The 22041-nt window shown below is 38.8% G+C and overlaps 1 protein-coding gene across 1 annotated transcript; it reads left to right on the top strand.

Moving 5' to 3' along the window:
• Positions 1–9051: 9051 nt before the first annotated feature.
• LOC133799748 (uncharacterized) lies at positions 9052–9708 on the top strand. The gene has a single exon (XM_062237748.1). It carries the CDS (start codon positions 9052–9054, stop codon positions 9706–9708), a length of 657 nt encoding a protein of 218 aa, XP_062093732.1.
• Positions 9709–22041: the final 12333 nt, after the last annotated feature.

The following is a 22041-nucleotide window of genomic DNA, read 5'->3' as shown; positions in this document are numbered from 1 at the left end:
CCATTTTATTTTAAGATCATTCGTCTATCACGGTTCATTATTTAGCACTAATCCCGCTCTTTATTCTATTAATTATCTGTTGGCGAAGAACCGCGTCAACATTTGTTATTTTAAACAATTTAAAATAACTAATTATTTATCACATTTTTGTGTAAATAATAATATTTTAATCATATTAAAATATCTCATTATTTATTTAATATTTAAATAACTAAAATTCTGGAACCAAGAAACTCATCACAGTCTCTTATGAGTGTAGCACAATGACTATGCACCGTGCTACACGTGTACCACATGTCAGTGATGGCATGTGATTTTTTCCAATTTTTATTATTATTTAAATACCAAAAATCCCAAAAAATAAATTAATTCAAAATTAATTATATTTTTGTTAAATAAAATAATTAATTAATTCTTAATTAATTAATTACACATAATTAAACAATAATTATGTTTGATACATAGAAAAATACTTTACTTATCACATAAGTCCTTTTTGCTCATTTTTGTGTTTACCTTTGTCAGTGTTTGTTTGAGCCATTTCGGGGACCATGGACCTATAACATTAAGCTCCAATAAATAAACTAAATAATGAAACTCTTTAATTATAATAGATAATTTATTAATTCTGATATTACTCCACTATAAATTCAGAATTGCACTCTTTATGTTATAGATATACTTTTACAGAAATCTTTTCTTAAGTCGTCCATTGATATAACCATCTTACAATAGTTCAACCCTCTAATTAATTAGTTCATAAATTATAATGGAAGAATTACCATTTTACCTTTCTAATTTACTTCTTATTCCTTAAGTACCATTAATTCACTAGTGAATAATTAATCTATAATCTAATTATAGATTTGAGCTCAAAATCATTCAGTTCCAGAATTAACCCTTAAGGGAACTAATATATGATCTATTAGGAAAGATTAGATTCCGTATTGTTGATACATGTTCCCAGCCATCCATGATATTAAATCTCCAAAACAAAAGCCATTAGCCTCATTCTTTGAAGAGACCTTAACGAATGAATCAAAAGATTTAATAAACATGAACAGGAGTTCATGAACACTTAGGTTTTAGGTTGATCTATAAATGATCATCGGTTATGATATGAATTACAAGTCTTTATTGTTAAATGGTTTTTGGATAAAGACTTTAATTCATATCGGTCTATGTCATATATAATCATATTATATAAGGTACCTTTACCGAGATGTCTTTCCACATCAATGATCCGAATCTAGATTACAACTCCAATTAAAGAATTCCATAACTTTAATTTGTTGTTGTTGACTATTTTTATTCATTCATGTGATCTTAATTCTATCGTACTAATACAAGATCACATCCTCAATAATAAATATGGAATTTTTCTGATATTTACAAAATTATTCAAACAATAATTTAACAATATAAATATAACAATAATAATAAACCATTGTATTTATTTATTCACAGAAAAACAAATGTCTTTACATGCTTTTAGGACACACTCCTAACAATCTCCCACTTGTACTTAAAGCAAGTGAGGCATTTCTCTCATCCCATATTACGTACATGACCCTCGAATTCTTTGCTGGAAGCGTCTTCGTGAACGGGTCCGCCAGGTTGTGTTCTGATGCGATTTTCAGAATGGTCACATCTCCTCTACATATGATTTCTCTGACTAAGTGGTATTTGCGCTCTATATGCTTTCCCCTCTTGTGGTTCTTGGTTCTTTAGAATTGGCCACTGCTCCACTGTTGTCACAGTAAAGAACAAGTGGTTTCTCCACTTTTGGAACTACTTCCAAATCTGTGTAGAACTTTTTCAGCCAAACTGCTTCCTTAGCTGCTTCACAAGCTACTATGTTTTCAGCTTCCATGGTTGAATCAGCTATACTGGATTGCTTAATGCTTCTCCAGACACCAAGAGTGAATACTGACCCAGAAGTAGACTTTCTACTATTCTTGTTAGATGGAAAATCTGAGTCAGTGTATCCAGTAGGTTCGAGGTCATTACCCGAATATACTAGCATATAGTCTCTCGTTCTCCTGAGATACTTAAGAATATGTTTCATCGCAATCCAGTGTTCCAATCCTGGATTTGATTGATAACGACTGACAATCCCTACTGAATAACATATGTCAGGTCTAGTACATAACATTGCATACATTAGGCTCCCTATTGCTGATGCATAGGGATAATTTCTCATGTCCTCTTGCTCTTGTGGTGTCTTTGGACACTGATCTTTGGAAAGAGTAATTCCATGTCTGGTCGGCAATTGACCCTTTTCAGAATTCTCCATAGAGAATCTTTCAAGCACTTTATCAATATAATTTGCTTGTGCAAGTGCTAGGAGCTTGTTCTTTCTATCTCATAGAACTTTAATGCCTAGAACATAGCTCGCTTCTCCAAAATCTTTCATTTGGAATTTGTCAGCCAACCATTTCTTTACATTTGATAATGTCTCTACATCATTCCCAATGAGTAGGATATCATCAACATAAAGAACTAAGAAAACCACAAATTTTCCTTTGATGTATTTATAAAGACATGCTTCGTCAACATTTTGTTCGAAACCATATGTTTTAATAGTTTCATCAAATGTTAAGTTCCAAGATCTTGATGCTTGTATCAATCCATATATGGATTTCAACAATTTGCATACCTTTTGATCTTGATTCTTCTTTATAAACCCTTCTGGTTGCTCCATATAAATGGTTTCATCAAGGTGGCCATTCAGAAAAGCTATCTTGACGTCCATTTGCCATATCTCATAATTATAGATGGCAGCTATGGATAAGAGTATGCGAATTGACTTAAGCATGGCCACAGGAGAAAATGTTTCTTCATGGTCCACACCCTCTCTCTGTGTGTAGCCTTTGGCCACAAGCCTTGCTTTATAGGTCTCTACCTTTCCATCTGCACTCCATTACTTCTTGTAGATCCATTTGCAGCCAATGGCATTAACATTGTCAGGCAGATCTACAAGTTCCCAGACTGAATTGGAATACATTGATTCCATTTCTTGATTCATGGCATCTTGCCACTTATCAACATCAGGGTCTTCCATTGCTTCTTTAAAAGTCAATGGATCATCCTTTTCAGTATCTGATACAAGAACGTGTGCCTCATGTTCGTAGCGAATAGGTTGTCTCACAATCCTCCCACTACGATGTTGCACTAGTTTTTCCTTTTCAGGAAATGTGGTTTCTTTGGTTGTTTTGTCATTAATTGCTGCTGGTGACTTTGCAACTTTATTTGAGACCATCTCCTCCAGTACAACCTTACTGCGAGGTTTGTGGTTATTAACATAGTCATATTCAAGAAAAGTAGCATTTGTCAATAAAAATGTTTTATTTTCTTTTGGACTATAGAAAATTCCACCTCTAGTTTCTTTGGAATATCCCACAAACATACACACTTCAGAGCGCGTTTCCAACTTCCCGGTCTTCCTTTTGAGCACGTATGCACGACAGCCCCAAATTCTAAAATGGTGTAAACTAAGTTTATAACCATTCCATAATTCTATGGATGACTTTTGGATAGACTTAGGTGGAACATCATTCAATGTGTATAGAACACATTGAATCGTATAGCCCCTGAATGACAGTGGTAATGATGAGAAACTTATCATTCATCTAACCATATCTAATAACGTTCTATTCCGACTTTCTGAAACATCATTTTACTGTGTTGTTTCAGGTGTAGTGAGTTGGAATTGAATGCCATGCTCACGTTGATGGTTCTTGAATTCACAGTCCAAGTACTCTCTTCCTCGATCAGATCAAAGTGCTTTTTTTTAGTGATTTACCTAATTGCTTTTTAGCCTCTGCTTGAAATTCTTTGAACTTTCCAAAAGTCTCAGATTTTCTTTGCATTAAGTATAGGAAACCATATCTCGAATAATCGTCAATGAAAGTGACGAAATATTCACAAGCTCCTCTTACTTGTACATTAAGTGGATTGCTAACATCCATGTGTACTAGCTGAAGTGGTTCTGTGGCTCTTGAACCTTTAGCAAAGAAAGGTCTCTTGGTCATTTTGTTTTCTAGACAGGATTTACAAACAGGGAGAGATCCAATAAATGGTTCTCTTAAATGACTATCCTTTACAAGCCTATTTATTCTGTCTAGACCAATATGGTCCAATCTCAAGTGTCACAGATATGTTTCACTATTGGAATCAGTTTAATAGATCTAGGATTAGTTGTTTTTAAATAATTTAAAAATATAAAAATTTGTCATTCCTTATAAGTATGTAAACTTTGTTTATCCCAAAGCATTTTCATAACAAGTAAATAGATAATTTCTTTAAATAATAACTACTTTATTAATAAAAGAAATAAATGTTATGCAAAAATAGAAATAATTTTCCAATTAATAATCAAAATTACTAACAATAAACAAAATTTCTAGACTTGTAGTATTCTTTGTTTAAAGAAATCTAAAATTTTTAAAACAAAATAAAGAAATTTAAATTGTTCTACTAACAATAAAATTACTAAATAAAATAAATGCTCTCCAACTTCTCCAGCTCCTTACTTGCTACCAAAATTCTCATCAGTCTCTTACTCAATTTCAGGGTTCTGATTCTGCAAAAGGAAAGACAAAAGAAAAATAGATTAGTGGCATATATTTTTGAATCTACTATCCAAAAATTTGAATCTACTATTCATAGTTGAAAAAATAGATGTAAATCTTATTTACCTTTTTCGTTTGATATAAACGATGACACTCAGCATAGACTTCCTCTGTCATTGCTCGCCACATCTCATGTGCTGAGTCATAGTGTATATATTTTTCCTTTGTTTCGTCAGGCATGGTTGAAAGCATGCAATAACGTGCCAACCGATTGGATTTCATCCAATTCGCATATTTTTCTTCTGCTTCATAGCTAGTAGCCAGAGGTGGTTCTGTTGGAGGTTTTTCAAAGACAGTTGACATCATCTTCTTATAAGAAAAAATAGTCAACATGCCTCGAAACCAGTGTTGCATATTTTCAGGTTCAAAAACAAAGGATTTGAGAAAGTCATCGATGTGTAATTCACCAATAGACATTTTTGCTGGCAATAAATACAAATAATATTATTATATATAGAAAAATAAATATCAAAGTTTTCGAAAATTAAACGTGATGCATGAGCACAATTAAAACACATAAAATAAAGATTCATTTCCACGATAAAATTTTCTAACAATTAAAGTGCCGCCTTAGGGTCGGTCAAATTAATTTTAGAGAATTTATAAGACATTCTTATCTTTATTGTTTAAAACTTAAAAAAACTCTTTATTTTCTCTTTTAAACATTAAAGTACCGCTTAGTTTGGTCAAGTTATGATTATCCACTGCACGAGCTTAATCATAACTTTGTGAGTGTAACCCATTATTTCGGAGTTCATGACTTAACTTAGGACACGTCGCCTTAGGGTCGGTCAAGCCTAAAATACATCATAAGTTCCTATCTATGTAAGAAATACAACCTTGCTATTGATATGTCCAGACACCTTCCTTAGGGGGATGAAAACAAAGCCGTCGCGAGGCACTATTCATATCTCACGGTGTTATATTAATAATGGAGTATATGGGTTATGTTTGAGATATCAACCCTCTCCCACTCACTATTTTGAAATAAGAGTTTTTAACCTAATTAATTATAACATCTTTAAACCTTATGAACATAATTAAAATTGGAAAGAAAGCGAGTTTCTAGGTCCATATCCAATTTTAAATTACCAATCATGTTCATCTAAACTTTACTAAAAAAACTTTTAAAATAAAGTTGGTTTAAAGAAATTAAGTCATAAAGACTTAAAATTTGGTGTGATATTTTACCACGTTTTCAAAATAAAACTAAGTAATTTACATGCAACTGATTTCTCAAAACAATTCATATAAACATATAGGACAATCCTAATAATCATGTTTCTACTAATGAGATGCATGATTATGACTGTGTGGGTTTTCATGTATGACATACAATGCATGAACATGTTATCAATCACATTAATCACATGAAAATAATTATTTAAATAAATAAACAATAAATGTTGAACCGGGTGCTTTTGGGTATTTCTAATTTTACAACCACTTTATAAAATTAAAATAAATAAAATAAAACCGCCTTGATCTCCATCGGGCTTCTTTACTTTGTCGGTAGGATATGTGTCGTTGTTGGTCCAGAATAATAATAAGAAAATAATTTTCTAATTATTTTGATTAATTAAAACGAACTTTTAAATAATCATTATTTTTATTTTTCTTTTTAATTAAAACAACTTTTAATTAAAACTGAAATGAATTTAAATTAAAATATGTTATTTTGAAAAAATAAATTTTAAATAAGATATTAAAAAAAAGGGTTTTGTTAAGACAATAAAAATATCTCATTATTTAAATATCGAATTTCAAAAATAGGATATTTAAACATTTTAAATTTTTTTAAAAAATAACAGATTAATTTCAGAAAAAAGAATAAAAAAAAATTATGGACTAGTCAGGTGGGGACACGTGGCGTCAAACGGGGCTGCCGGGGCTGGACTGTATGGAACCGTCCGGACCCGTCTGTACGACGTCTCGACAGTGGCTCGGAGGTCGGCCTCGGAGGATCGGTGACTGAATTCTGAATCCCGGGCTCCGTTCTGACTTTTGTGTGATCGGAATTACAATTTTATGGTGTCAAAAAACCTAATAAAACTACATAAATCCTATGCCCTTTAATGGCTTACACAATGATCTAATCATAAACAAATCCTGACCCAAAAACACCATACAATTAACGATTCAACATTCCCATGCATTCAATCACATTAAGCCATCCATTCATTCATCAAAATAAATAAATGCATAAAAGTAAACCAACACAGATTCAATACATATATATGTGAAGATGGCTCTGGTACCATTTGTTGGTTTTTATTGATCAAATCAGAGATTATACGCAGCGGAACAACATTCAAATTGTTAGTTTAATCCCATAAGATTTCTAGATCTACTTCTTCACATGCATATATATATTGAATCAAAGACATGAATAGAAAAATTACCTCAGGTCCTTCCTTGCTTCTATCTTTTTGTATGGCTAAATCCTTGAGATCTCACACCAAGATCTTCCAAAATGTTCTCAGCACACAAAGAACGAGCGTGGGCTCGCTGTACAAACAATAGACAAAAAACTATTTATCAGATGTTCTCAACACATGAGATCTGATAAAGTTTGGACCTAGGTTTTGTTAAGAACAGTGACTTTTGTTTGTATCACTATTCTCTTTCTCTGAGAGAGATTTTTAGATATTTTTCTATCCCTGAAAAGTTACGTTCTGGAAAACTGATATCCTATATTTAATATATCCTATATATTAAAATATTTGTTATTTTAAACAATTTAAAATAACTGATCAGTTATCACATTTTTGTTTAAATAATAATATTTTAATCATATTAAAATATCTCATTATTTATTTAATATTTAAATTACTAAAATTCTGGAACCAAGAAACTGATCACAGTCTCTTATGCACTGTGCTACACTTGTACCACATGCCAGTGATGGCATGTGATTTTTTCCAATTTCTATTATTATTTAAATACCAAAAATCCCAAAAAATAAATTAATTCAAAATTAATTATATTTTTGTTAAATCAAATAATTAATTAATTCTTAATTAATTAATTACACATAATTAAACAATAATTATGTTTGATACATAGAAAAGTACTTTACTTATCACATAAGTCCTTTTTGCCCATTTTTGTGTTTACCTTTGTTAGTGTTTGTTTGAGCCATTTCGGGGACCATGGACCTATAACATTAAGCTCCAATAAATAAACTAAATAATGAAACTCTTTAATTATAATAGTTAATTTATTAATTCTGATATTACTCCACTATAAATTCAGAATTGCACTCTTTATGTTATAAAGATACTTTTACAGAAATCTTTTCTTAAGTCGTCCATTGATATAACCATCTTACAATAGTTCAACCCTCTAATTAATTAGTTCATAAATTATAATGGAAGAATTACCATTTTACCTTTCTAATTTACTTCTTATTCCTTAAGTACCATTAATTCACTAGTGAATAATTAATCTATAATGTAATTATAGATTTGAGCTCAAAATCATTCAGTTCCAGAATTAACCCTTAAGGGAACTAATATATGATCTATTAGGAAAGATTAGATTCCGTATTGTTGATACATGTTCCCAGCTATCCATGATATTAAATCTCCAAAACGAAAGTCATTAGCCTCATTCTTTGAAGAGACCTTACTGAATGAATCAAAAGATTTAATAAACATGAACAGGAGTTCATGAACACTCAGGATTTAGGTTGATCTATAAATGATCATCGTTATGATATGAATTACAAGTCTTTATTGTTAAATGGTTTTTGGATAAAGACTTTAATTCATATCGGTCCATGTCATATATAATCATATTATATAAAGCACCTATACCGAGATGTCTTTCCACATCAATGATCCGAATCTAGATTATTTGTATCATTATGATACTGATACTCAGTAAACCGTACTTACAACTCCAATTAAAGAATTCCATAACTTTAATTTGTTGTTGTTGACTAGTTTTATTCATTCATGTGATCTTAATTCTCTCGTACTAATACAAGATCACATCCTCAATAATGAATATGGAATTTTCTGATATTTACAAAATTATTCAAACAATAATTTAACAATATAAATATAACAATAATAATAAACCATTGTATTTATTTATTCACAGAAAAACAAATGTCTTTACATGCTTTTAGGACACACTCATAACAGGGCACGCATTTGAGAGTTGTCCTTCGAATCCCGCTTCGGTTTGTTATGTGGGGAATCAAAATGCCAACCGGAATAACCCATATTCGAACTCATATAATCCGGGATGGAGGTAACATCCAAACTTCTCATGGGGGGGTCAAGGAGCTAGTTCAAGCGGAGCACCAATGCAAAACAAGCCTACATATCCACCGGGGTTTTCTCAACAACAACAAAGAGCTCAACCACCTCCTCCTCAGGTGTCTCAATCAAGCTCTTTGGACAGTTTAATGAATGAATATATTTCGAAGAATGATGCTGTGATTCAGAGTCAAGCGGCATCCTTGAGGAATCTAGAAACTCAATTGGGACAGCTTGCTAATGAGCTAAGGAATAGACCACAAGGCACCTTGCCTAGTGATACTGAAAATCCAAGGAGAGATGGTAAAGAGCAATGCAAGGCGATCACTTTGAGGAATGGTAAAAATCTAGAATTGACTGAGGATAATTGTAAGAGAAACAGCGAGCCCACTTCAATCCAAAGTAGTGTGGACAAGGGAGACAAAACTGTGAATTCGAAAAATTCAAATGGTGATCCTGAAGCAATTGCTGCAGCAATTCCTCAGCAAAATGCAACAGTGAAGCCAATGAGCAAGCCACCTCCACCATTTCCTCAATGTTTTCAAAAGCAGCAACAAGATGGTCAATTCCGAAGATTTTTGGATGTTTTGAAGCAACTCCACATCAACATACCATTGGTGGACGTTTTGGAACAAATGCCTAATTATGTGAAGTTCTTGAAGGATATTTTGACAAAGAAGAGGAGGCTTGGTGAATTTGAAACGGTTGCTTTGACTAAATGTTGTAGTGCTATACAGAAGAATAAAATTCCTCCAAAGTTGAAGTATCCGGGCAGTTTCACAATTCCAATTTCTATTGGGGGATGAGAAGTTGGTAAAGCTCTTTGTGATTCGGGAGCTAGTATTAATTTGATGCCCATGTCCATTTTTAAGAAGTTGGGAATTGGAGAAGGAAGGCCAAGTACACTCACCTTGCAATTGGCTGACCGTTCTATGGTGCATCCGGAGGGAAAGATTCAAGACGTCCTAGTACAAGTTGACAAGTTTATTTTTCCAGCGGATTTCATTATTCTTGACTATGAGGAAGATAGGGATGTATCGATCATTTTGGGGAGACCATTTCTTGCCACCGGGAGGACGTTGATAGATGTTGAAAAAGGAGAGCTCACCATTCAAGCTCAAGACGAACAAGTCATATTCAAGGTTTTTAATCCTATATGATCTCCTAATGAAGTTGAAGCTTGTTTGGCCATAAGTGTTTCAAACATCAAGTTGATTGAAAAGATACATGGAAAGTATAGCAATGAAGTCAAGAAAAGGGCCCCTTTTGAAGAAATTGAGAAAGGTGGGGAGCCATGGATAAGTAAGGAAGAAGAACCATCTCATTCTCCAAAGCTACCGAGGAAAAAGAAGAAGAAAAAGAAACATAGTAGAAAGCCTCAATCACAAATGTTGGAAGTTTGGAATAGAGTTTTTTTCTCAAACTCTCTAGTGAAATCAAGGTGTGATGGTGGGTTCTTAGTGAGCAATGTGTTTCACAATGACGTAGTGGAATTATATGATGAGCATGTAGGAAGAGCATTTAAGGTAACAAGGAAAGAAGCAAAGTTTGGGGGAAGCGAAGTTGAACAATACCAAACCTCGGTTTCCTTGAAAGTTCCTTAGAAAAAAAAATGAAGTTTGGGTTGCTATGGGTTTTGGAGGGTTCATTTGTAAAGCAACTCAAAGAAAGAAAAAATAAAAATGCACTAAAAAAAAATTCAACCAATAAAAGAAAAGAAAATATATAAATATATATGAGTGTTTTTAATTATTTTTATTGTTATTTTTAATTTTTAGAATTTTAATTTCATTTTATTGTGATATTTTGGAGTGGTTTTATGTGTATTTTGGTGTTTCAGGTGTTAAGACAGTAAGAGACATGGTGTTCTGGAAGTAATTTTGGAGTCTGAAGGTTTTGCGAGAGTTTTACTTCAGCAAAATGCACGCAAAAATTTCCGAAAATAAAAGGGAGTTACGTCAAATTATAGTTGCTGAAGCGAAGTTTAAGTAAAATGGTGGCAATCTGGCCAGAGAAAAAAACCTTGGGTCGTGGTTTCATTGAGAGACTTATATATATATATAATACTATATTATTATATATATACAAAAAAAAAGTTGTACTATATTTAATATTATATATATTACTACCTATATACATATTAAAAAAAATTATATAAAAAATATATATATATAATCAATATAATAAATATATTTTACTACCTCTATATATGTAATATATAAATATATATATACACAGAAATATGTATCAAAAAGAAAAAAAAATAGTATATATATATACTATAAGCTATACGTTTCAGTAAAATTTATATTATATATAAAATACATATATGTATATAATATTTATTCTATCTTCACCATTTCCCTCAACCCCTGCTCAGGCCATTTTTGTGCCTTCCACCACCCTCGGCACCACCCAAACCGAGAGCCACCACCATCCACGAGAAGCTCCTCGCCAGCCCAGCCATCCCCAAACCTCACCAGCCATATCCCATATCCCCAACTCGCTACCCACAATCGAAATCAGGTGTGGCTCAGCTTCGCACACCATGCAGAGGACCACTCCCAGGCGCACCTTCACTCGACACCTCCAGCCAGGCCGAGCCCAAATGACCCCTAGTGCATGCATCCCACAGGCCCGTGCCTCTTCCTGTGTTCCAACGAGACGCCTAAAAATTTCTCGCGTGCGACCCAAGTCGCGTGAGTCTCCCCAAGAGCATCCTTGGTCAGTCGACTATGACCCTTGGATTCATTTGAGCCTCATTTGTGCAACCAACCCTCCCATTGGCTCCAATAACCCTTCGGTCAGTCGTGTCTACAAGCCTCAGCTGCGCCTCACGCAAGCACCGAGTGACCCAGTTGCGCATCCCTTGAGCAGAGCCTACATATTCGTTGAATGAGCATTTCTGAACTCTACTCCCCAATTTGATTTTGTTTATGTCCGTTTATTTTTTTTCTCTATTTTAGGTGTAGTTCTTACTCATTGGCAAAATTTTGTGTTGTGTTATACTTTGAACTCAAGTGTTGATAATGATTTTTGTGTTTTGTGTACTGGGTGCTTTGTGTTGTACTTAGTTATGTTTCTTTGGTGATTTTTGTGTAGTGAGCACCGAAATTTGAGTCATTTTCCTTGTGTTTTGTTGCTAGGAAGGTAGTTTGTTGGAATAGTTATATTTGTTATGTTTTTAGTTTGTCTTTGTATTGTTGTGTTGTCGTTCTTTTGAGGATATTCTTTGCTTTTGTTAGTGTTTAACTAGGGGGCTCGATGACGACTTTGCAAACTTAAAAATATATATATAATCAATATAAGTTGCAGATGAATTTCTTTCTTTCTTAAATTTTAAACTTAATTCTTTAGGTGTGAATGTTGCTAGCAATTGGTTGATGAGAGTGTTTCTCTTTTTAGTTTGTGCATAGTTTGATTAAACAATTTTGAGACCCTACAAAGAGCTAGTTTCTTGTGAGAGCTTAAGTTTCTAGAATTACTTGGTGATTTTCCTTGAGGCGAAATCCTAGACAATACAACACCGATGAAATGATTTCGACCATCTTTGGACCGTTTGAGCCTTTGAAGCCTACCTTGTATGAATTTTTATCCCTAGTCACCCCATTGAGCTTAAGTGTCATTTTTTTCTTTCTTAGCCACACATTAGCTTAGCTTAACATATATATAATCACCTATTTTCACTACACCCTTTTAGCACCTTGATCTTTATAGGATTTATTTGTTGAGCATCCAAAAAGAAAAAATTTAAGAGTACACTCCCTTGCATCAAAGCATATAAAAAAAAAGTAAAAAAAAAATAGAGAAAAAGAAAGCAAAAAAAAAAAAGTATGTATGCTTGTAAATAAGTTTGGGGGTGTACTTTTCAAATAAAGGAAAGTTGTTGTAGTTTAGTCTTTGGATGTTTGTAATAAAGGCTAGTGGCAAGATTTATATTTTGTTGTGGGGGACATTAATATGTGCATTTATGTATTTAGGTCCTAGAAAGATTGAGGTGTTTAGGGTGATTTGATCCAAAAAATTTCTCTCTTATCCTACCTTCACCCTAGCCGATCATTACAAGCTTGATAAAGTCCTATTGATCTTTGGTTTGGTGTTTGTCTAAATTAGTGGAGAGGGAATCACTAAGTAACTTATGAAGACATTATTTAAGCTTGAGGACCAAGGTCTAGCTTGATTTTTGGTGATTGAAATTGTTTAGGAAAAGCTATGCATGCACTAAAGGGTGAAACACTTGATTAATATTTTTGACAGCAACATTCATGCTTGAAGAATTTGGTTTAAAACTAGTAAAAGATTGAAATTCAGCTTCTCTTTTTCAAAATAAAATTTCCCGAGAGCCCTCCCCTTTTTACCATTGGCATAGCAAAGTTTGTCCATTGTTGTGGTGTTTTGTCTTTGTGTTTTCCTGTCTTTTGTTGTTTAGTTTGTGCCTTTTGTGTCTTTTGTTGGTTGTATTTTGTTTTTAGAGTCATCACTCGAGGACGAGTAATGTTGTAAGTTTGAGGGTGTGATAACTCTTGAATAAAGAGTTATTTCAGGTGCTTTTGAACTTATAATTGTGAAAAAATCATGGGTGATGTTAGTTTACTTTTAGATTTTGTAGCTTATCTTGATGTTTTCATTGTCTTAATTAAGTTTAATTATTATTTTTTTAGTTTTTAATAGCTAGTGGGTTAAAGATAATAATTTCATAGATAAATATTTGCACAAAGGAATGAGCTAACATATGTGTTATCCATAAAATTAGCATTGATGACGTGGCAAGTAATCCCTGGACATGTGGCTGACACCTGGAAACGTCTGCTAGAGTATCGACCAGAGGACACATTAGAAGCAGTGTAAGCTTGTCTTACCCGCGACCAGTCTGGTCGATGGGTCTGTGTACAAGGCGACATTTATGGGAAGATCTTTATGAATCCCGAATTTATCTCATACAATCTTCTGGGTATCCGATTATTCAGGAAAGAATATCTGTAACAATCTTTTGTAATCCCCCTTGAGCCGATAAATAGCAAGAGATAGCTCAAGGGAGGGGACTTTTGGCTTTTGAATCACTTGAGACTATAGGAATTCTCCTAGTAAACTTGTATCGGTCTTCAGAGATTAGTGAAATTCATTGAACCCCAGTTCTTTGATCACTCTTCTTATTTTTATATCAATATCAGTCTAAGTGGACGTAGGTCATTACCAGATCCTGGGGCCGAACCACTATAAAATACTGTGTCTTATTTACTTTTGTCATTATGTTCTTCTCATCTCTTTCATTCACATCAAGCATATTTTGACTCCGTGTCAGTTGGCCAAATCTTGGGTCAACATTCTGGTGCTTTCATTGAGAGCTTGATTTATCTTCATTGAGAAAACTAATGGCGAAAGCTGGAAGGAAAACTGGACAGGCGGCCGCCGCTGCACCGTCAAACCCGCCACCTCCTCCTCCTCCTGCAAGCATGGCGAAGGATGAGCCACAACTGGACTTTGAGGAGGAGGAAATGGATGATGCAACGCTGAAGAGTACCCTGGGCGCATTGCAGGAAGAGCTGGCTAGTCTGAGAGCTAGTCAGGAGACTGCCGCTGAAGTTATGGCGCTGCAGCAGCAGGAGATCCAACAGCAGCGCGCGGAATTGAACGAAAGGCAAGCGGAGGTGGACCGCCGCCAGAACGAAGCCATGGCAGCCCTTGAAGCAGCCCTGCTATTGGCCAGAAATCAGACTGCACCTGCCTAACAGCCTGACCAACCGGTGAATGGGCCACCCCAGAGGGGTCCTAATCCGAGCCCACCGATCCAGCCTTTGAGTCCGCAAAGGCCCGAGCAGCCTCAGATGCCCCATGACGATGTCCCACAGGATCCTGAAGCACACCCACCATCCCAAGATGCTCGGGGTAACCCCCCGCAATAGAGGCAGAATAGGGCCGAGCATCAGCCTCGCAGCCCTAGACGTCGTAGGGATGATGGGCCGAACCTATCGAACAGAGGTCAGTACCCTCCTGGCAACAGAAGAGATTCAGAGTTAGGCTCTGCGGTCCGGGGCCCCCCACGGGACGATGATGCACGGGAACACCACGACCAACGCAGGCCATCCTCTAACGCTCGGGATGGTTCAGCTAGGAACGGACCTCGGGGGAACAGTCGATCTCACCATAGCCAGTTGAGGTTCAGAGATGGCCACGGATACAATGAGGCCGACTCAGGCAAAGGAAATGCCGGTGGGAGGAATGGAGAAAGAGGTAAAGGCAGGAGCCAGGTACCTCAATATGACCAACCAAATGGACAGGACGCTGGGGGGCAGCCTAGGCAAAATAATGTCTTCAACCGGCTCGAGGGTAGCGAGCAGCGGAGAAGAGAAGAGGACCTTAGAGATGTACTCAATGATCGTCGTGAGAGACACGGCGAGAACGTCCCCCCGGCAACAGAGGCCACAGCGATTCCTACCGCAGTGCAGGCCCAAATAGACGCCCTCAACCACGCTGTGCAGCAACTGGTCGGGGGAAGGACTTCATACATCGACCACGATAGGAGGAAAGGCACTCCTTTCGTGCAAAGGATAGCTAACGCCAAAAATCCTAGCAAATTCAAGATGCCTACGCTTCCAAACTTTGACGGGTATGGAGACCCAGTCTCGCACGTCAATAAGTTTGAAATTCAGATGGACATTCAGAAAGTGTCCGAAGATGCTCGGTGCAGGATCTTCCCTGCAACACTTTCTGAAGCTGCGCAGAAGTGGTTCTTCAAGTTCCCTCCCGCGAGCATTGTTTCTTGGGAAATGTTCGTACAAGAGTTCTATGGACAATTCTATGCTGGTCGCGTGCACCCAACCGAAGCAAACCAGCTAGTCGAAATTCGCCAGTAGGACGGCGAGTCAGTAAAGGATTACGTCCAGCGCTTTATGCGAGTGGCGGCTGGAGCAAAAATAGTAGGAGACGAAGGCAAGATGATGGCCATTACCGCAGGGGTTAAATGTTGCTCTCCCCTCTGGAAAAGTCTCTGAAAAGAAGGAGTGAGAACTACCCAAGAATTCTTAGACCGAGCCGACCGTTACATCAAGCTTGAAGAAGCCATTGCTGATGATGGAAAACCCTCGAACAAGGGTAAGAAGGTCGCCGAACCCGCCAAAGTCGCCAACGGTTCCAAACCGAATGGCAACGGCAAAGGCAATGGGAACGGCAATGGTAATGGCACGAATGGTGGAAAACGGCTGTATAACGAGCCTTCCACCACCGACAACAAACGAGCTAAGGGAAATCATTATGAGCCTCGGTTCACTAACTACACTGCCCTCGTTGAGTCTCGGGGAGAGGTTTACCAGGCCACAAGCTCCAGTGTGCCTTACAAGAAACCTGGACCCATTCGGAAGGACATTTCGAAAAGAGACACTACCAAGTTCTGTCGTTACCATAACGACTACGGACATGACACTAATGAATGCAACCAGTTAAAAGACGAAATTGAGTTCCTTATTAGACAAGGACACTTGAGAAGATACGTACGGGCCTCGGGAAATTCCCAACGAGAAGCTCCAGGTGGAAACGAGCAGGCGTCCACACGCCAACGCTTGCCACCATTACAGCCTGCCCCCGTGGCTGGAACACTCTTAACCATCTGTGGAGGCCCGCACCTCGCGGGAAATAGCGGAAAGGCCAGAGAACGATATGCTCAGACTCTGCGCCACGACCAGGACATCGAGATGATGACTGTGGAGGACTGTCCACCGAAAAAGGCTCGGTCAGAGGAAGGTGAGATAACCTTCTCTGATGGCGATGCTCAACACGTTCGGTTCCCACATTCCGACCCGCTGGTCGTGGATATCCAGATGGCCAATATGATGGTGAAGAGAGTACTGGTCGATACAGGAAGTTCAGTGAACATCCTGTATAAGTCAACACTGGAACGCATGAAATTGTTCGTAAAAGACTTGGAGCCCTGCAATCAAACAATATACGACTTTTCTGGAGAAGGACTCGCCCTAGCCGGATTGATCAAACTCCCAGTAACGACGGGTACAGCCCCCGTAACAAGGACATTACTCGCCACTTTTGTCGTGGTCGATTGTCCTTCGGCGTACAACGCCGTTATTGAAAGGCCCATACTGGTTGATCTACGGGCCGTCATCTCTATGTGGCACCTAGCCATGAAATTCCCAACAAACGCCGGGGTAGGACGCGTTGTAGGAAACCAAAGAGAAGCCAGGGAGTGCTACAACGCCTCGATCACAAAGGCGAAAAGCGGAACGCCGAGGAGCACTGCCCCAGATAGATTGCAGATGGCAGTTGATACGCAAGCCCAATCAGGTGATGAAGTCACCAAATAGGGTGTTGCCCAAAGTGAGGATGGAGATTTGGATCCTCGCTTTGGGGATTTTGAAGAAAATGTTGGACCCGTCGAGCACTTGGAGGAGGTCCAACTCGACAAAGAGGACCCAACCAGAGTCGTAAAGGTTGGGAAAAACTTAGAGCCTACAATGAAGCACGCACTGGTGGAATTCTTGCGAGAGAACCAGGAAGTTTTTGCCTGGTCGCATAAAGACATGGTTGGGATAGATCCTGCAGTAATTAGCCATGTCCTGAATATAGACAAGACCTTTCCACCCGTGCAGCAAAAAAGAAGGCTGCTTGATAAAGACAAATCACGAGCCTTAAAAGAAGAAGTGGAAAGGCTAAAGGAGAATGGATTCATAAGGGTGGCTTTTTATCCGTCGTGGGTCTCCAATCCGGTGCTGGTCCCCAAGCCTAACGGCAAGTGGCGGACCTGTGTGGATTTTACAAACCTCAATAAAGCCTGCCAAAAGACTGCTTCCCACTCCCAAGGATCGACCAGCTGGTCGATGCTATTGCAGGGCACGAGATCCTCTCATTCATGGATGCATATTCGGGCTATAACCAGATTATCATGCATCCCCCAGATGAGGATCACACCAGCTTTCGGACCGATACGGGCTTGTATTGCTACAGAGTAATGCCCTTCGGATTGAAAAACGCAGGTGCGACTTACCAACGGCTGATCAACCACATGTTCAAAGAGAAAATTGGTGTAAACATGGAGGTATATGTGGATGACATGCTGGTAAAGTCTAAGAAAGCAGAAGGGCATGTGAGGGATTTACAAGAGTGCTTTAATGTGTTAAACAAGTACCAAATGAAATTAAATCCCCTCAAGTGTTCCTTTCGAGTCAGATCAGGGAAGTTTTTGGGGTTTATCGTAAATTCAAGGGGAATCGAGGCCAACCCTGACAAGATAAAAGCCCTGATCGACATGAAGTCGCCAGAAAGGATCAAAGATGTACAAAGTTTAACCGGAAGAATCCCAGCCCTAAGTAGATTCATTTCAAAATCAACAGACAAGTGCGTCCCGTTCTTCAATCTACTTAGGGGGAATAAAAGATTTGAGTGGACAGAACACTGCGAGCAAGCATTCTAGGCGCTGAAAGCTCATATGGCATAGCCCCCCATCTTATCAAAGCCGATCGAAGGAGAAACTTTGTTTATTTGCCTGGCGATTACTGAAGTTGCTGCCAGCGCGGTGCTAGTGAGAGAGGAAGAAGGAGCACAAAAAGCAGTCTACTATGTCAGCAAGAGACTGATCGGGGCAGAATTGAAATATCCACCAATCGAGAGGTTAGCGTATTGCTTAATCCTCGCATCTAGAAAGCTGCGCCCCTACTTCCAAGCTCATCCTATCACGGTTCTAACTGATCAGCCCCTTCGGCAAGTCCTCCAAAAACCCGAGGCGGCTGGGCGATTGTTAAAACGGGCAGTCGAGTTAGGGCAGTTCGACATAACCTATTCACCGCGAGCAGCAGTAAAAGGACAAGTCTTAGCCGATCTTATTGCAGAGTTCACCAAACTCCCAGATAGCGAGCAGTGCGAACAGCCTGAAGCGCCCGAGCCTCAAGACAAAACTCCTTCATGGAAGCTATTCATGGATGGTTCATCCAACGAATCCCACGCTGGAGCGGGAGTAATATTGATGACGCCGGAAGGGCATCGATTTCACTGCACCATCAGGTTCGACTTCACTGCATCAAACAATGAAGCAGAATACAAAGCACTCCTCGCTGGATTGAGAATGGCAAAGGATATGAGCATAAAGACGCTTGATATCTATAGTGATTCACAGCTAGTGGTGAATCAGGTCCTTGGAGAATATCAAGCGCGGGGTTTGAAAATGGTAGCCTACTTAAATAAAGCAAAAGACCTGCTCGCCCAGTTCACGAAGTACACCCTCCAGCAGATCCCGCGAGATCAGAATTCAAACGCGGATGCCTTAGCCAAACTCGCGAGTGCAAAGGATGCTGACACTTTGAACATTGTGCCAGTTGAAAGACTGAGTAAGCCGAGCATACAAGGAACTGAGTCCAGTGTGGAGATTCGAATGGAGGATACATGGATGGCGCCTTACTTGGAGTATCTGACAAATGGTACGCTCCCAACAGACAGGAACAAAGTCAGAACTCTGCAAAGACGAGCTGCTAGGTACATACTCGTCGATGGTGTTATGTACCGAAGAGGATTCTCAATGCCATTACTCAGGTGCGTTACGCCAGAAAAGGCTAAGGAACTCATGAAGGAGGTGCATGAAGGCTTCTGCGGGGATCACGCTGGGGGGCAGAGTTTGGCAAAAAAGATTCTAAGGCAAGGCTACTTCTGGCCAACGATGAACGAGGATTCGATGGAGTATGTATGAAGATGTGATAAATGTCAAAGGTTCTCCAAGATTCCACGAGCAGCTCCAAACGAACTAAAGCAGATGCAGAGCCCGTGGCCTTTTATAGTATGGGGGATAGATTTGATTGGATCCCTGCCTACAGGGAAGGGCAGAGTAAAGTACGCAGTTGTGGTAGTTGATTACTTCACCAAATGGGCCGAAGCTGAACCACTCGCAACCATAACGACCAAGAAAGTTCTTGACTTCATCATCAAGAACATTGTATGCAGATATGGTTTGCCCAGGAAGATAGTTTCAGAGAACGGGACCCAATTTGACAGCGACTTATTCACCGATTTCTGCGAGAGGCATGGAGTTATTAAAAGCTTTTCTTCAGTTGCACACCCCTAAGCAAACAGGCAGTCGAAGCCGTAAACAAGACTCTTAAAGACACCATGAAGAAAAGACTTGAAGAAGCTAAAGGAGCGTGGCCAGAGCAGTTGCCTGAAGTCCTCTGGTCGTATAGAACGTCTCACCGTACAGCAACAGGACATACTCCATTTTCCCTAGCCTACGGATATGAAGCCATGTTACCTGTCGAGTTAGATCCTCCCTCGCATCGGCGTTTGACTTACGACCAAGATCAGAACAGCCAGCTAATGATGGAGTCCCTAGACTCAATCGATGAGATACGAGAGAAATCTCAACTCCGAGTTGCTGCATACCAGCAAAAAGTCGCCCGGTACTTTAACTCCAAAGTTAAAGAAAGAAAATTCAACGTCGGAGATTTGGTGCTACGACGAGTTTTCTTAAATACCCGCGACCCTACTGCTGGAGTGCTCAGACCTAATTGGGAGGGACCTTACTAGATTGAAGAAGTCCTTCACCCAGGCACATACAAACTTACACGCTTAAACGGAGATCTCGTTCCACGTTACTGGAATGGAGAACACATGCGCAAGTATTATCAATGAACAATCCTTTTTAAAGAACTGGCTTATGTTAAATTTTTTTAATTTTTATAAGTTTTGCAAAGAGGTTTAGCCACGCTGTATGGCTAACTGCTCGTATATGTAAGGTTCTATTATAGAATCACTCGTAAAGACATGTTTAGTCCATTTTTAATACGAGATTATAAGGGCTTGTGCGCAGCCAGTCATTCTTGCCAACCTTTGTGAATTTACATTTACAAGTATTTGTTCATTACGTGTGTTGTTTTGCTGTATTACAAGTATCATTTTTCCGCACGAACAGGAATGTTCGAACAGGCCATGGTCAGGGCAAGTGACCAAGGACCTAAAGCTCCTCAATCACTTGGGGGGCATATAAGGCACATCAATAGCAAAGCATACTCTCAAAAGGTATGTAAACACATGAACAAAATGAGTGAAAGCATGCTACAGTACTTAGAATATTTTTCAAAATTTATGTTTTGTTAAATAATACCAAAGTACTATGCTAAGTTCGGTCATACGGACAAATGTTATAATAAATAAAGACATTATAGTATCAAGATTTAAGCTTTTACACCGCAAGCATCGCTGCTTAGATGTAACTGTTCGAGTAAAAGAAAAAAGGGTTTACTGCCCATGCAGCAAATTTTAAAAAGAAATTATTGTCTTTACATCACGACCCGTGGGTCGTATAGCCAAAAAGAAAGAAAAAATAAATGAGAAAGTTTAAGAGGCATTTGGGGCCGGAGGGTCCTGGGCAGCATCTTGGTTGGTCGCGTCCTCGACAACTTCTTCTTCTTCCACACCAACGATGCTTGGAGAGGTAGGGATCCTCGATCTTGCCTCCTCCTCGACCAGTTGGGCGGTGCAGTGAGCCAGCTCAGCAGTCCTGACTTCCTCCGAAAGGTAGCTGAAGTCGGCACCCTGATTGTGTTTCCAGAAGTTGTAGAAACATCAGAGTGTCGTCCTCTTGTACTTTTCAAGATTTTTGGAGTTGTCAAGCTCCAGCTACTTCACCTTGCCTTCAAGGGTGACAATAGCCTCATCCTTGGACATGAGTACCTCTCCCAGATGCTTGATCTCGCGAAGATGAGTTTGATTGAACTCTCGATACTCTTGCCTCAACTTCACGGTGGCATATTTTGCGGCTTCGGCCTCTGACAATTTGGTCACCGCAGCATCCCTTTCTCGAGCCAGCGCCTCCAACTCCTTGGCATGCCTAGCCTCGGCAGCCGAAAGCTCCTCAGCTGCCTTCACTTGATGCCTCTCAGTGGCCTTTGCCTTTGCCTGCTCGATGGAAGCCTGGATACGGGTACGAGCAGTGATAACAGATAGCAAGGCCTATGAACAAAGGAAAAAGTCAGAGCCTGCCGTGAAGAGTAAAAGACTAAGGCTTAAAAAAGTGAAGAAGTACTCACACTGGAGATTTCATTCAGGGCCCTATTCAAAACCTGGTCGGCCCCCAAGTTTTCAGCCTCGACCATTGCATCCCTGACACGGTCACCTTTGCCAATGCGGTCAAGGCGATCCCTGACTGATCG

Source organism: Humulus lupulus, chromosome 9 (genome assembly GCF_963169125.1).
Source record: "Humulus lupulus chromosome 9, drHumLupu1.1, whole genome shotgun sequence".
Classification (NCBI taxonomy): domain Eukaryota; kingdom Viridiplantae; phylum Streptophyta; class Magnoliopsida; order Rosales; family Cannabaceae; genus Humulus; species Humulus lupulus.
This window is presented reverse-complemented; position numbering and strand designations above follow the sequence as displayed.